Source organism: Halichondria panicea, chromosome 9, assembly GCF_963675165.1.
Source record: "Halichondria panicea chromosome 9, odHalPani1.1, whole genome shotgun sequence".
NCBI lineage: Eukaryota > Metazoa > Porifera > Demospongiae > Suberitida > Halichondriidae > Halichondria > Halichondria panicea.
The window spans coordinates 6801297-6818504 of record NC_087385.1 but is presented as its reverse complement, the minus strand read 5'-3'; the positions used below and the strand labels follow the sequence as shown (position 1 = coordinate 6818504).

Genomic DNA, 17208 nt, shown 5'->3' with positions numbered 1-17208 from the left:
AAAGTTAATGGCTGTTGAAACAACCCCCCCCCTCAATTTAATTTATTCTTTTTCAGCTGCCATAACTTGAATTCCGTGGATCCAATTTCAACGATAATATAATTTTCTGAAAACTTAGAAACACACCTTTCAAATGGTATCATCAAATTTCTTATTTAAACGATAAAAGTATTTGGCAATTTGGCAATACCATGAATAATAAATAGCCCATGGTCCAAGGCCGAAAAATGACAAATTATGGCCCCAATGAAATTTTGGATTGAAACACATCATTTGTTTCTAAGCTTAGAAAATCAAAAAAATTTTTGACATTGGATCCACGGAATTAAAGTTTATACTTTAACATTATGGCAATAATGACTTACTCTTGTCATCAACCACTTAATTCGCTATTCATATATTATTACTATTAGACAGTTCTAGCTTGGATTATGGGGGAGGCAAGACGTCAGCCATTAGATTGCTCACCTGAGAGTTAGGTGGAGAGTCCTGGTCAGATGATTGTATAGTCACCAATATACTTCCAGGTAGACTGTTCTCATTGAGGTCCACAATGTACGGGTCTTGGGAATACTCTAGCGGGTTGTCGTTCAAATCCTCCACATTGATGGTAAAGTTCCGAGACGAGCACATCATCACCTCGGCAACCGATTGATCGCACACCATAACCACAAATGTGTAGGTAGTCTGTTCCTCGTAGTCTAGAGGGGTACATGTAGAGAGGCAACCAGAGGTCTCATTGATGGAGAAGGGGACATCATTGGAGCAAACAGGGAACGAGGGAATGGAGTATTCAAGGGTTCCCCTGACATCAGAGTCAGCGTCCATGGCAACCACACAGCCGACTAGCGTTTCAGAAGGCTGGTTCTCACGTACAGAGAATTGAAATGGTTCAGAAATACGAGGAGCATTATCGTTACGATCCACCACAGTGATACACACACGGACGGTATTGTTCTGAGTAACGTCATCGGCAACAGCGGGAGAGTTGTTTGCCAGCACATCAATCTCATACATCACAGTGCCACTCTCAAAGTTAATATCGTCAGGGTTTGCTACGAATACCTCCACAGTGGTGGGCGTGGCTGATCGTAGTCCAAAGGGGGTGAGAGGTGTGAGGATAGCGAAGGTGCTGATGGAGTTGAGAGGAGAGTCGCTATCGGACACTATCACTGTGACCACGGATACCATCATCTGTGAGGTGTCTGTCTCATTGATTTGGGCTAAGTACTTGACTTCAGAGAAAATAGGAGCATTATCGTTTCTGTCCTCGACTGTCACGGCAACGGGAGCGGTATCGCAGAGAGGGCTGGCTGCATTGTCACAGGCTTGTACGGTGAGTTGATAGAAGGCGGTGGTCTCGTAGTTTAAGCTGACACACGTGATAAGGTTTGCAGTTGTACGCCCGGTCTTCACCAACCCGAATGTGTCCTGTATACATGTGGTGGGGAGAGAAACAGAGTGATAAGGCAATGACATAAATATAGTAGGTGTGATGCTTAAGGTATACGTACATTAGATTCCATCAAGCGTAATAATGAATCATTAGGCTTGATTATGTATTATTATGTATTCAGCAATTATATTAATTAGTGCTAATATACTGCCACCTGTGAGTTGCTGCAATCAGCGCTGCTTTGTCCCACAATGGAGAACACCAGATCACCGTTAGCACCGCTGTCAACGTCTGTGGCAGTAACCATACCGACCACTGAAGTAGGAAGAAGATTCTCCCGATGACTGAAGCTGTAGTTGGATTCATCCAGGGAGGGCGGGTTGTCGTTGGAGTCCACTATACACACGGAGAACTCGGCAGAAACAGGATTGACAGGATTCTGACCACTAACAAACTCCAGATTCTGGTTGAATACCTCGATGTCCACAGTGTATATGCGCTGTTCCGTCTCAAAGTCCACAGCTGTACAGAAGAACAGCTCTCCAGTTGATTCAATAATGTCGAAGGGAACGTATAAAGAATTAGTGATTTCATTGGATTTGGTACAGCCGATCTCGATATTGGCCTCGTTAGGGGTTACAATAGCGAATGTGTGGGTGCCCACAGTGTCAGCGTCTGTGAAGGACACTCTACCAAATGGTGCTGTGCTGTTAGTCATGTCCTCGGTTATGTTGAACTTTGTAGGAGGTATGATGACTGCACTGTTGTCGTTCAGGTCCGTGATTGGGATTATGATAATCGTCGAGTCATTGCGAACCACACCCTCCATATCTCCCCCATCCTCCACAAATATGTCAAGGTCGTAAAAGCTCCGTCGTTCGCGATCTATCCTACCAGATATCCGTAGGACACCAGTAACTGGGTCCAAAGTGAAGGGGGTTCCCATAGTTTCCAGGGTATAGCGCAAATCTCCGCCCATGCCGCCATCATCATCAGAGGTGATGTTGCTAAAGTCGTACACGAACGTACCAATGCACTGGAGGGCGGGTCGACAATCTTCCTCAACAAAACCCTGGTGTTGTATTACTGACATAGTCACAAAAGGATCGAATTCGTTGATTAGTATCACTTCAATGCTACCTTGCTGTACGGTTGTCTGCCGCTGAGGCGTGCCAGGGTTCGTTGCTATGAGGTTGAATTCAAAGACCACCCCCTCCATCTCCAAGGAGGTCAACAGGTCGTCATTACACACTCGTACAGTCATGCCAATCAGACAGAACGGAGAGTTCTCGAGACCTTGCAGAGAGTAGGTGACATCTCTATTAGGGGCGGAGTCAGCGTCCGTGGTGGAGAAGCTGAAGAGGATGTAATCATTGCTCTCGCTCTCTCGGACACTCACGTTGAAAGGACCTCCCGCAAACACTGCAGGACTATCGTTTTGATCAGTAACCAGGATGTTGACTTGTGCAGTGGCTGACAAAGGGGGCATGTTGTGGGCGGGGTTATCTTGTACTTGTACAGTAAAGATGTGTGAGGTAGCAGACTCATAATCGACATCACCTGAAACAACAACTTGTCCGTTAGAGAGAACAGTAAATGGGAGGTTAGAAGGAGCACTGGGGTCTAGTGAGTATACCAACCCGAGGTTCATAGAGTCATCGTCAGTGGCAACCAGCGTGAACACAAGAGTGCCTGAGGCTGCATTCTCCTCAACAGCTCGAGTGTAGGGGGCACCTACGAACATTGGTCGTCCCTCATTGACGTCAGAGATACTGATGGTGAAGTTAGCAAGTGTTGGCCGAGGAGGAAAGAGACCACGAATACTGAACGCTTCTATGACAACATCGTATCCAATGGTGGTCTCAGAGTCCAACCCAGTCACAGTTGTTATCACTCCACTTGTACCATCCACCGCAAACGGAGCAGGGAACACCATTACACCAGTCTCTACGGATACTATCTCAATGAATCTGTACCTGATGAAGGAGGTGTCTCCAGTACCACCGACCTCAAATGCAGACAGATTGCCGACAACCATTCCAATGGGGGTATCCTCAAACACAAGCAGGGGGTCGTCAAATGGGTTGAAGGCAAGGTCTGTGGGGGGTGGGGTGATGACATAAATGTTGATGATTGTGTGTGTGGACAAAGCTATTTCTCCTCTGTCGGTGATTATCATTACTAGAAGATAAAAGTCTTGTATGGTCATGTTGAGAGCGTTGCGTGTAGTCACATAGCCGGTGGTGTCCACTTGGAAGTTCTCCGCCCCAATTCCCAACAGGAGGTACGTCAGCTCAGAATTACTGCCAATGTCAGCATCTGTAGCCATCACCTGGACGACAGGCACACCCGCTTGTCCCTCAGTAACGTTGACAGAATAAGAGTCAGCGGTAATGGGATGGTTGTCATTGACGTCAATCACTTCAGCAATCAGTGTTGAGCTAGCAGTGGTATCGGGGTCTGCATTACGCAACCTAGCAGTAACTGTAAGGTCATAGAAGGGGATGGTCTCGCGATCCACTGGATTGTTCAAAAATATCACTCCTTCCTCGTCAATACCGAACGCTTCATTGGTGTTGCCAATGGTGAGGTTGTATACAAGCTGACTAGGATCTGGGAAAGTTCCGTCCAATCGCATCACTCGGAGTTGGTACAGGTTGCAGATTCTTCCTGGTCGCTCGTCCTCGTACACAATAAAGGTGGAGTTAGGGGGAGCGGGGTCAACAATGATGATGACGACATCCTGATTACGTATAGTTACACGAGTAATTGCCTGAGGGTTAAACATCTGACTGATTCCATCAAATACGCTAACGTTCAGTAGTCGAATCTGATCAACCTGTCCGCCTCTGGGAATAAGGAAGTCGTAACCAAGGTAACGTACGAGCAATCGATATCTCTCAACAGAAGGATTATTCAGATAAGTGAACCGATAAGCCTTCCTCCCGGTGGAGCAGAATATGGTGACCTGCATGTCAGAGCAGAGATCTTCAGTAGCGGAGCAAGCAGAGAACACGTTGGGATCGCATATGGGGGTGGCAAAAGTGAAGGGTCCAGGGTTCAAACTATCACAGCCATTAGCCGCACCTGTGATTGTCTCAGGGAGGGGGGTCGATGGTTGGCATGGGTAACGGATAACATCATTCTCCAGGTTGTTAGCAAAGAAGAACTCTACTTGAAGGTACTCAAGTGTTGGGCTGTCTACGTCAATGAGAGTGTAGCCAGCATAAGACTCCTCCATGATAACCACACCATGGTAGAGGGTGCCATCGTCAAAGGGAGCTTCTCCATCAGCCTCCCCAATCACAGTCATGTCAGTAATGTTCCTTGCATTGGCTGCATCGAATATGCTCGCAATGTGTTGAATGCTACCACCTTGAAAGTACGCGGTTGAGTAGTCGCGTCCACTGAGTCCGCGGTCGAGATCAATAAACGGTGCAGCGTTGAATGCTCGTACCTCCACAGAGCCTGAGGCTGTGTTACTAACAGATCGTCTAGCATCCTCAACAACCACAGAGAGAGTGCAGACGCCAGCTGGTGTGTTGTCGGGTACTGAGAACGTGATGCCTCTTAGGATGCTCTGGTAAACAAGAGCCTCCCTGCAGTCGGTGAATAGGGAGGTGAGCTGATAGCGGACAGAGCCGGGGGTGGAGTCCTCGGTACTGATCATGATGTCACTGAAGGCAGTCTCAAAGTTGATGCTGGAGGCAGTGCAGGTGGTGTCTGGGCCAACCAGAGTGATGTTGGCATAGCAAATGTTGTCACGATCAGCATCACTGAGGAATGCATTAGGGAACAGCTGCAGCGGCTGTGAGGTGATGATGTAAGTGCCCATTGTGCCAGTCCCCGGGTCGTTGCCGTTGAGATCCAGAGTGGGGGCGGTGAGGTCCCCAGCAAATCGTACTGTGGCAAATGCAAGTTCACTGTTGCTCGTTGCATCTGATACTACCACTGATATGCGACGAGTGTTCTCCGTGGGCGGTAGTCGGGTGTTGACATACACCAGGCTGTTCAAGATGGCCGTGTAGTCAGCTGCAAGAGGAACAGGATATTAATGCATTGTAGTTACTTAGACTATAAGTTAAATGCATCTTGTTTTATGCATTATATAGTGCTACAGAATATACATATACTTGTATATACGTAGCACATTTTATTATTTTTGATGAATCATAATATGAATTGTTTTCTTTTAAATTTTGTGAAGTAAACTAAAGAAACTATTACTCTTCACTAAGTACAAAATATGCATGGGTCATTATTATATTTAATTTACCATGACCTGTATATTCGCTCAGCAACGTACCACTAATACATACACACACTCCACTCACCGACTGAGGCTTGTCCAGTGATGCGTAGCTCCCCCATAGCCTGAAGGTATTGGAATCCCAGACCCAGACCAGCAATGAACGGCCCTTCCGTTGATTGCACACTCTCAAAATCCACATCAGATCTTGGATCCACTTGAACTCCTGTGCTATCTATCTCATTTAGAACCAGCGTTAGGCTGATGAGGTTGTCAGTGTCGGGGTCAATAATGTTCCCTTGGTTATCACCCGTCAGCGCCACAGATCCCGTACCCAGTATCATGGTAACCATGCTGTCAGAGGAGACGCTGTTACTAGTATCCAGGTCCACCATTGGGGCATCGTTGATGGCTGTGATGGTCACCTCGGTTACAGATGATCGAGACTGGAGGCTACCGTCGGTTATGGTGAAGGAGATGCTGCGCACATTGATGGTAGGGTTGTCAATATTGAGGTTGGTGTATTGAAGCCTCCCAAGATCAGACTCTAGAGCGTCCGAGTTGCCTAGCAATGACATGGAGCAGGTGGTGCTATTGTAAGCTAAAGTAACGGTGGTAGGAGGAGGTGCTGCAAACTGCAGGCTGTCCTCCGAGGGAAAACAACCACTTGTAATCACCACGGAGATAATGTACACACTGGACTCCACTCCATCAAGATCTCGGATCTCCACCATACCACCTGTCACGGCAACTGGGCCCGCCCCCTCCATAAAGACAGTGGTAAAGTCTTCGGACAACGGGTAGTTGAGATAGAGGTCCGGTGAATTGTCGTTGACATGTTCGATCATCACGCCAATCTCCCCCACGGCTTGTACACATATCGCTGAGGTTACTTGAGGGTCCTGAACGGTGAACCGTATCATAATAAGGTCAAAGGTGGGCTCGGCAGAGGTATCTTCAAAGGAGACCGTTCGGAGCACCTCCTGATAACTAGTTGGCGTGGCTAGCCCAGAGAGTGTGATAGTTAGATTACTTGAACTCAGAGTACTAGTGATTCCAGTGGAGCCCGTATTGACGGAGAGGACACACCCTCTACAAGGATTGGTGGTTGTGGCCATAACTTCCACCACTGCCCCTTCAATCATGGCCAGTCTGTCTGGGTCTGTCACGTTGATGGTGCTAGATAACACCAGAGGTCCGCTGTGCTCTGTATAGACGAGGGGGGTGCCAGACGTGGGTACTTGCAATACAGGACAAAGGTCGCTAACGAGATTGACCACTAAAGTGGTGAAGGAGGGTGGGCTTGTGGAGACAAGGTCAGAGATGACCACTGCCAGCTGCCTTGTATGCTCGCTCGGTTCGTCGTTATCAACTCGGAATCTGATCATAGTGAGATAAGCTCTCCATTGGTCGACAGAGAGAGCACCATTGAACTCGTACAGTATACACGCCTGACCCTCGGTACTTCGTGTGACAATCACAGGAATCATGTTGTTGTCCATGTAGCTTAGTCGATCATCGGACATGCCCTCGTAGTCAGGTAGGTCACATTCTCCACCCACTGGTGCGATAAATACCGATAGATTGAAGAGGAAGTTATCAGTTTGGTCTAGTTCAATGATGACAGCATCCATTGATGAGATGAACACCGAGGTTCCTTCCGTGTATGTGGTGATGTAGTTCTGTTGGTCCTCTCCTGGACCCCCCAGCCTGATCTGTGGGGGGTCGTTGACTGGAGTGACCTCAATGGTTGCAATACCGCTAGCCAATGAAAATGCAGAGTCTGAAAGGTCGGTAGAATTGGCACCTCTCTCGCCAGGTTGTAGTCCGTTGGTACGATCCCAGGCTCGGAAAGAGAAAGAGGAGGAGCCAGTTTGATGCTCGACAGGGTTCCAGCGTACAAGAGTGTAACAGCCGAGCAGAAGTGCTGACTCATCACTCACGGCTCCGAATGCTTCGAAGGTGACATCAAAGGTGAACATACTGATAACTGTACTAGCATCTGTTCGGGTGAATATCAAACTAGCAAACCCAAATGTAAAGTTGTACAGCTGATTAGTGTCCGTAAACTCGTAAATAAAGAACTGGTTCTGTAACAGCTGCGAGATATCAATGGAACCTGCTCCAAAATCCACCGATACAGCTGAAAGGTCAGAGGTCGTAGAGGGGGGTGAGCACTGACAAATGCTGCAGATATTATCACTAAGACAGAACATGAACACAGTGTCTTGGTACTCGTAACAGGTGAGGGTGTATCCAACACGATCCGGACAATAGCAAGGACCTCCCTCCACTAGCCTGGAGGCACACGCGTAGCTACCATTGGCAACTATCTGGTTGGATCTAGCGCGACAGTTTTGGTCATTAGCGAGCACAGCAAATGTTGGTTGTGCGGTGCTACTGTCAATTCCTGTAACGGCAACATCGCTGGGGTAGGGTTGACGATCGGGGTCGAATATAACTCCTTCAAACGTTTCAACAACGTACTGACCACGGTTATCACTAGCACTTATATCTTCTCTGATTGGTGGATATTGAACCACTGCCCTGATCAGCTGAGGCCTGTCGTTGGCCTCCACAAGATCCACAGCTGTTGAGTTGACAGCATTGTTAGCAGCAGTGCAGTCAGAAATGAGTAGCTCAGCTTCTTCATCTGTGAGATCGCGGGTGGTTGGGGTGTCTGGCGGACTTATTGCCAGCTGTGTGTCTAGACTCAACTGGCCGAAGGTGGTTTCTGTGAATGTGTCACACACGCGATAAGTGATGGTCCTGTCTAGGGGTCGGGTGATTAGTTCGGCTTGGTTGTCATAGGTAACAGCCGAGAGAAGAGTGGTGTATGTCTGCGGGGAGTCTCCACCCACTAACAGGAGAACAGTTGAATTCTCGTAAATTCCAGCAGATCCGATAGATGACCACAGTTTGAAAGTGGGGGGTAGAAGAGATGTATCAATACTCAGTATCTCGTCTTCTCCGTCCAAATTATTCTCAACAATCACAAAGGCAAAGAACATGGCGTGGATACTACTGTCCCTGTCCTCAACTGTCACGCTGGCAGGTATAATGGGCGGAGAGTCTTCTACAAATGCTGTTCCCGTGGGAACGACTATCACAGTGGGTCTGTTATCATTGCGATCTCTGATTGTTATCCGTACCTGAGAGGTTCCCTCGCGTCCGCCACCATCTCTTGCAGTAACATTGAATAGATACTCATTTTGTCCATCCTCATAATCAAACACTCTAGCAGTGAAGATTTCTCCACTGGTGTTGCTGATGATGAAATCTACTAGTGCTGTTGGGGGTAGAGAATATATTAACTGAGCGTTAGATCCATCATCATTGTCGGTGAAGGTTACCGTGAGAACCAAAGTGAGGGGATCCTCATTCTCTCTGACACTGCCCTCAAACAGAGGGGAAGTGGGTATCGGGCTGTTATCATTGACATCTTCAATGGTTACCTCGATTGAGAACTGGTCTGAAAAAGTTCCATCTGTAACTTGTACACTGACGTTGAAGAAGCTGAGTGCATTATCTCGATCAATCTCTTGAAGCAAGTAGAGCTGTCCAGTACTCGAGTTCACGGCAAAGAAAGGCGTCACTGTCGGCTGACCAGGTGCCAGCGAGAACACAAAGTTAGTATTGTCCAGGCCATCCGGGTCAGTGACGTAGACAGGAATTGTAACGGCTCTATTAGTGGTTGGAGATGGGTTGTTGCATACACTGTCACCACGTGGTACATACACACAGGAGTCGTCAATATCACACCCAGCGTCTCCCAATCTCACGTACACACCACCCCCCACAAAGAGAGGATCCACCAATAGCGGCTCTGAACTAACTTGTGTTGCTAGAGGGCCATAGATAACAGAGCAGCGTTCATTATTGCCACGGTAACTATACAGATAGTTTTGATTGATGCTTGTCGACAAACCGGCAAATCTGAATCCTCCACCCACAGTATTGCAGCTGGAGAAGTCGGAGAGGACATTGTACGTGCTTCCGGCCACTATGGGTGTCCCGCTAGCGAGGGTGCATTGGTACTGGCCTAAGAGTGTCTCCCCATTGAGGGCACGCACCAGTGAGTCGGACACAATGCTAATTGAATGGCTGATAACAGAATAGCGGGTCTCAAGGAAGTCAGTCGGCAGGGAGAGGTACCTGAGAAGTGGAGAGAGATGTGAACAACCTGTGTAGTGGACATGCACCAGTAGGGATAACATTCAAGGCAATAATGTAAAACATTGAATATGCCCATGTCTGTTGACAGGTGTTCAACTACAACCCCCTCCACTGTTAATCAATGGTTCAGGGGCTCTAGCTTCAGCTGCAATAACTTGAATTCTGTGCATTTAATTTTATGAATTTCTGAAAGCTTAGAAAGAGACCTTTCAAATGGTGTCATCAAAGGTCATATTTGAACGATAAAATTATTTGCCAATTTGGTGATACCATGGATAATAATAGCCCATGGTAAGGCCGAAAAATGACAAATTCTGGCCCGAATGAAATTTTGGATTGCAACACATCATTTGAAAGGTCTCTTTCTAAGCTTTCAGAAAATCATAACATTTTTGACATTGGATCAACGGTACTAAAGTTATGGCTGTTGAAATATCTTACATTATTATGTATGTAGACCCCCCACATTGCTCACCTGTCGGAAGTGTCATCAGTGGGGTTCAGATTGAATATTCCGAGCAGATCGCTCCTCGTATCATCAGCCAATGGGATGGTGAGCTCTCTCACGGCTGACTCGTTTGCCATGCCAACAAGGGATCGGAGTAGAATAGGTGTGGCTTGAGAGACGTTGAGGCAATTGTCTCCATTGATGTAGTAGACGTCTTGCAGTGAGAAGCTGCCTCCATCAGTGAGTGTGTACATGGAACAGATGAGGATGCCTGTGTCAGAGTTGATCACCGAGGCCTCACGCAGCTCCCTCAGATACACACCTGAGTCACCTCCAGTCCTCCAGTAGGCCGGCACAGTCGTGTCCAGGCTGGATCCTATGGGTGTGTCCTCCGGTATTGATACAAAATAGCGGTCTGGGTCTGCCTGAGGGGGGAGTTCGTTAACGTCCAGTACACTGATCTGTATGATAGCAGTGTTGGTCTGCGGAGAGACAGACATTCCATCCACTGGCAGCGGCGTGTCTTGCACAACTACTGTGAACTCGTACGTAGATTGCTCCTCTCTGTCCAGCACTCGCAGCTTAGTGATCACACCCGTAGACATGTCAATGGCAAAGGTGTTGAGAGGAGCTCCTTGCAGTGAGTAGCGAAGTTGGTTGTTGCCATTGGGAACACCGTTAGGGTCAAATCCATAGTCTGCGTCCGTAGCAGCCACTGTAAGCACGATACTTCCAGCTGGTTCGTTCTCAGTGATGCTACCCTCAAATATCGCCATTGTGAATTGGGGAACATTATCGTTAGTGTCTCGCAGTACAATGGTTATCTCCTCGGTAACAGACATGCTAGTGTTGGCGTATAGGGGATCAGTGTTGATGTCAGTCAGCGTAAGGTTGTAGGAATACATCCTCGGCTCAGTATCTGCATCAAGATCTGTGTTCACCCTCAGCTGCCCATTGGCCGAGTTCAGCAGAAACTCTACGGAGGGGGGAGTTAGGACCAGCTGTAAGGAAGAGTCCGAGTCCGGGTCATTGAAGCCAATAGTGTAGAATGGATCTGCTCTTCTCACTGGCTCATCTTCAGACACTATAATTATGTTGTCAAGGTTGATAAACTGTGGAGCCTCATCGTTAACGTTCCTCACTTCAATGAACAGTGTCACCAGTCTTGTACGGGCGTCGGGCGTGGGGTCGTTGTCACTGGCAACCACTTGAAGCACAAACTGCTGATTCTGCTCACGGTCCACCACCAACTGTTGGAGCACCTCCCCTGTGACATTGTTGATGGAGAAGAATGGAGTCGGATCGACAAAAGAGTAAGTTATTCTCGAGACAAAGTTGGGATTTGCATCGAGGTCAGGTGATTCGTCTCGGTCCGCTGCCACCACTGTTCTGAGAGGAGATGGGTTCGGTGCATTATTCTCAGTTACCGTAGCAGAGTAGCTGACGGCATCGAACTCAGGGGAGAATTCGTTCTCTCCTCTGATGATGATCGTACTGTTTTGAATTGTTGAGAGGGTGGAGTCAAGTGCTGATATTATCACAGAGAAGGACACACCCACTGATTCTCGATCAATATTATTGTCCACAAAAATAGCGCCAGTGCTAGGATTGATATCAATCAATCTGACTCCTTCCACGACGTTTCCATGGATAAAGTAAGTGATAGGGTCCAGATTATCAGGGTCCACGGCAACACAGCCTGGGGGGATAAGAGGTACACCTATATTCTCGTTCTCCATCACTGAGAATTCACTCGGACAAAACGTAAACTGAGGGGGCAGGTCAGGGAGGTTGTTGATATTGACCGTCACCTCGCCTGTGATGCTAAACAGTCCACTGCTTGCTTGGACCACAAGTAGATACGTGTCCGCTCGTGAGTCATAGTCCAGCTGTCCATTGACAAGCACTTGACCCGTGTAAGGCAGAGCAGGATTGTTCCGGATGATAAAGTCAGACATTCCAATCGCAGGTACAGAGGAAATGATAGAGAATAGAGGAACATCGTTGCCCGAGGGTAGATCATCATCACTGATAATTACCGTGCCAACGAGAGTGTTTACAGCACTGTTCTCATCAACATTGAAGGTGTACCGATTATTAGGTGAAAAAACAGGAGAATTATCGTCAACTGGAGTAATGGTGATGTTAGTAACCACAGCAACACTGTCTCCACTACTGGCGTCCTGTACAACAAACACAGCCATCCTTGTACTGTCATCGGCAATCTCTCCATCAGTGTTGAGATAGGAGACGGAGTTGATGATGCTCTGGTAGATTGCAGTGGACGCTTCTCCATTGATTGTGAGAATGGGGAAAGTGTAGGACGAGGTGAGGGGTGTGGTGATGAATGTTGCATCCACTGAGAGCACCTCCTGAGGTCCAGCCGCGCCCATTAGTGTGACCGTTAGCCTCTGCATATTGGTATTATCTCCGTCAGTCAGTAGGGCTGAGTTAGTGAGAGAAATTGCACTACCATCTTCTACAAAGTTCACTGAATACCCAACGTCAAGGGAGGTGGTGTCTAGGTCCAGCTCTGGTATCTGGTTGACGGTACGATAATCTATGGCAGTGCTGGCTACTTCACTGCTTAGCAATCCGTCAGACACAGAGCACTGAACCACTCGAATGGTGACATCGGGATTATTGGTGATACTGTTGTACTGGATAAGGCGCATAATGGTGGTATAGTCACCAACGCTGGCTGCTCCAGTAATGGAGATGGCATAAGCATCAGGTGATACAACGGCAGTGAGGGAGGGGGGAACAGCTGAAGCATTAAGGAGGAGGAATTCATCACTACCGTCCTGAGGGTTGGTGAGGTCACAGTTGAGTGATTGAAGCTGTGCATTATCATCGTCTGTGATGGAATAGCCATTGGAGCTGACAATATCAATGGGACCTTCTCCTTCCCTGAACCTTGCCTCATAGTCCACACCAGCGGCGGAGGTGTCAAGGTCAAGCACAGGTGCATCATTCACTGGCTGGAGGATGACATAAGCTTCACTCGCAACGCTGCTGAATCGATTGTCATTGACGACAAACAGAAGAGTCCTAGAGAGAGGTCCAGCGACACAGCTGTAGAGGTCGTCCCTGCAGGCGGTGAACTCATTCTCGGTGTTTTGATAGGTGAAGCTCTGCAGGAGATCATTGACTTGTGCCTCCGTTGCCCCGGCTACTGGTTGCACGCAGAATGCACTGGGGGGAGAGGTGGTTGGACAGGAGATGATAGTGTAGAGAGCTGAGTCAGCATTGATGGAGAGCACCTCCTGAGATGAATCGCCAGAGTTAGCAACACTCACTTGAATGTATGCTATTGAGAATGCCACCTCGTCCGGGTCTATGATCTGGGGGTCAGTGGGGATAACGACTGCCGGCCCCTCTTCAATGAAAGTGGCAGAAGTTCTAGCATTAAGAGATGTTGGATCGGTGGCGTTGAGGTCCAGCACAGGGGCATCGTTGTTAATGGCAGTGATCTCCACAGTGACCATGGCAGTGTCGGTGTTGCCAGCTGGATCACTAACGGTTACTCCAAAGTTATAGTTAGTCTGAACATCTCGATCTCCCTCAAACAGAATAGAGATGCTACCATTGTTTGGGTCGATGGAGAATTGTCCACCAATGGTTGCTGGGGAGAACACAAGGCTGTCGTCAGGGCTGTCGATGTCAGTAGCAACCAGGCGTCCAATAATCAGAGGGAATGAATTCTCCTCCTCAACGAGAAACAGGAAGATGTTCATTGCAAACTCTGGTGGGAAGTCATCTTGGTTAACGATAGTCACTGTTACATTGGCCCTTCCTTCCATGGAGGGGGTGCCACCGTCTGTAGCTATGACGACAAAAGTACACACCTGTACTTCCTCAAAATCAACACCGGATGTTGATAAAATCGGAACACCAGATTCCACTCGCGTTTGGAAGTTACCTATGCAGCCAGCACGTTGATTGTAGCTGTTGGTATCAATCCGCAGGTCCACTATGTCTTCATTGATACCAATATCTCCATCAGTAACGGCAAATCTTATCAGATCAGTGCCATTGTTCTCAGTGACAGACGTGAAGTAGGCGGGGTCTGCAAATACAGGGGGCAAGTCGTTAGCGTCAATCACCTCAATGGTCACGATGTAACTGCAGCACAGTTGAGGAGATCCCATATCACACGTCGTCACCTCGATAGTATAACTGTCTACCGTCTCGCGATCTAAACCACTCAGCAAATACAGGTTTCCATTCTGCTCGTTGCCGGCAGTTACCGTGGTGATATTGAACAAAGAAGTGTCTCCGTTGGTGATAGAGTATAAGATAGCACCATCCGCCCCCACGTCACTATCAGTGGCCAATAGAGTATAAACGATGGAGTTGGGTGGAGTATCCTCTCTCACTTGCATAGTGGGGTCTACTGGGGAGCACTCAGGCGACTGGTCGTTGATATTGAAGATTGTGATATTAGTGGTGGCAGTGTCGTTGGGAGCTCCACCCCCTGGGTTGACGACAAAGTCCACAAACCTCGTGATGGGAACTGGTTCTGCCTCTCCATTGAAGTACAACACACGGTTGATAGCATCCAAATACTCCGCCACTGGGGCCGTCTGAGAGAATGTAATTCGCTTGAGAGCTGTGTTGATTTCCACGGAGATGCTCAGATTAGCAGTGCTAGTGATCTGCAGTAGCTCCTGGTCCTCCACAATGCCTGGGGGGAGATTGGGACGGATAAACACAACCACAGAGTCCAGAGTTTCTATTGAACTGTCGACGATTCGCACGAGACGAACGAGGGACACGGGAGATACTTGAGTCTCAGTGAAATTGACGGCATAGTCCTGGTTGGGGGCATCTAATTGTATAATCACACGAGGATTTATAGGGACAAAGTTGAGGATGACATTCGTATTAGGGTCACTGCTGGTGCCTTCATTGTCAAAAACAATTAAAAATATATCTCGATCTCTCAAATTCGGCAAATCTGTTGCTAGTAGATCGTTCACATAGCGTAGACTTTGCAGTACAGTTTGGTAATTCATGAGTGAAGAAGTTCCTGTTAGAGTGATGTCAGTTCCTTCACAGTTACTAGGGGAACAAGTTATGCCAGCGCCTGAGGCTAGAGAGGGATTGATTATCAGTCGCTCTGATCCAACATCGAACACCACTGCAATCCTTACATTAGCCTGTGAGATAATGAAACTGTCTTCATCTTGAATGGTCATGGCAGGAATGACGAGTGTGGGGGGTCCTGCCTCGATATAATCCGCCTCTGCGTTGTTACCCCTCACAGCTGGACCGCTGAGGTCGGCCTCAGGGGCATCGTTGAAGGTCATCACATTCACAGTGGTTCGAGCACGAGGGTTGTTGCTACGGAGACCATCAAATAACTCGAATTCAATGATACGAGGAATACTTAGCGGCTCTACATCGGTGTTTCGATAACGAATGCTGTTCACGACAGTTAAAAAGTTGTTAGGAGTTACTCGAGCAGGATCGGAGGCTGTTATGGTGATAACGTTTGAACCTGATCCGGTAACAGTGATTACACTTGATACTGAGCTGACCACTAGGTTCTCCACAAAGACTGAGAGTTGGTTGTTGGTTAGCGTTACAGTCATGCTCACTACCTGCGGGTCAATATCTTGGTCGATAATAAACGCTTGATCAGAAACAATCGGAACTTCTGTGTCTACACCTTCAACAAAGTCAACAGAGAAATCAATTCCACTCTCTTGGTCTCCATTGACATCTAGAATGGGATTGAACTGATTAGATCGGCCGGTTATGGTAATTTCAGCCGTGTTTCCAACGGCAATGTCGTCGGTAATCTGCAGCTGAACTCTTCTGCTCTCACCCTCCTCCTCGGGAGGTATGAAACCATTGGAGTAGAAGACAAGTCCTTGCAAGAACAGTGTGTACTGAGAGTCATCAGTGGCTGTGAGAGAGGTGAACTCAAAGGACCTGCTCACTGGGTTGTAGAATGTCTGGAAGGAGGAGGCAATGGCAACAGAGGGGTCAACATCGATGTACTCATTGCAGGAGGCTAGGCATCTGTGATCAGCCTCTGAGAGAATATTGGTCACTGTTGGTTGTCGTATCTCCCCTCCCAAAGCAAAGGTATTACCACGAGTGGATCCTCCAAGTCTGCAGGAGATGTCGTTGATTAAAGAGGAACTCTTTGTCAGAATTCTTGCAGGCATTTCGTAGATGCTACCGTCTCGATTGAGGAGGACTTGTGAGTTAAACTGGTTCCTATAGTTACCCCTGGTCGGCATAAGTTCATAGCCATCGAAGGAGAAAGTGACTGTCGGGTAGTCCACTGTCAGAGTCATAAAGTGCCACTGATTGTCTCTAATGCCGTTTTGGAAGATAGAGCGATCATAGTAGAAGCTGAGAGCCACCTGGGACTCGTACCCATCGTCATTTTGTTGAGTGACTCCGTCAAGAGTGTCTCTGAAGTAGTAGAGGATAATACGATCAGTACTCGTCTCATAGATATGGAAGTAACGAGATGATGTCCCACGATCACAGGCCAGGATATATTGTGCATTAGTGCCTGTCGCCACTCGTATCCACATGGAGATGGTGAAGTCATCAGTCATACTAAGGAAGTTTGCGTTCTGGGTAGAGCTGAAGTCCAGCCAGTTGTTGTTGACAGTATTGGCTCCATTGAAGGCCCACACTGTGACACCAGCAGGTACCGTGGTAACTTGACTCGGCCCATTAGTGCTCCCTGGCACGCCACCACTGAATAGGTCCAATTGTACAGAGAAAGTGGTCTGACAGAGTGCGAACACATTGATGCAGAGTGGGTCCGTGCACTCGCACAGCCCATACTGGTTAGGGTACGTCTCAACCTGCACGGGGAGACCATAACAACATGTATCGAGGTCGTATTTAGTCTAGCCAGCAGCAGTCCCACCCCTCAAAATGCACGCTGATAAACAAGGGGGAGGTACT

At 47.9% G+C, this 17208-nt stretch overlaps 2 protein-coding genes across 2 annotated transcripts in view; one reads left to right on the top strand and one right to left on the bottom strand.

The window, feature by feature from the left end:
• LOC135341944 (replication factor C subunit 4-like) overlaps positions 1–17208 on the top strand; it is a 37197-nt gene that overhangs the window by 15163 nt on the left and 4826 nt on the right. The gene's annotated exons all lie outside the window — the stretch shown is intronic.
• Positions 1–17208, bottom strand: part of LOC135341853 (uncharacterized) — a 32174-nt gene that overhangs the window by 13051 nt on the left and 1915 nt on the right. The window contains exons 4-7 of the mRNA XM_064538524.1: positions 10297–17105; positions 5731–9800; positions 1611–5428; positions 469–1431 (exon numbers count right to left, since the gene is read on the bottom strand). Coding sequence (XP_064394594.1) covers positions 469–1431; positions 1611–5428; positions 5731–9800; positions 10297–17105 — 15660 coding nt within the window. The remainder of the gene's footprint in view (positions 1–468; positions 1432–1610; positions 5429–5730; positions 9801–10296; positions 17106–17208) is intronic.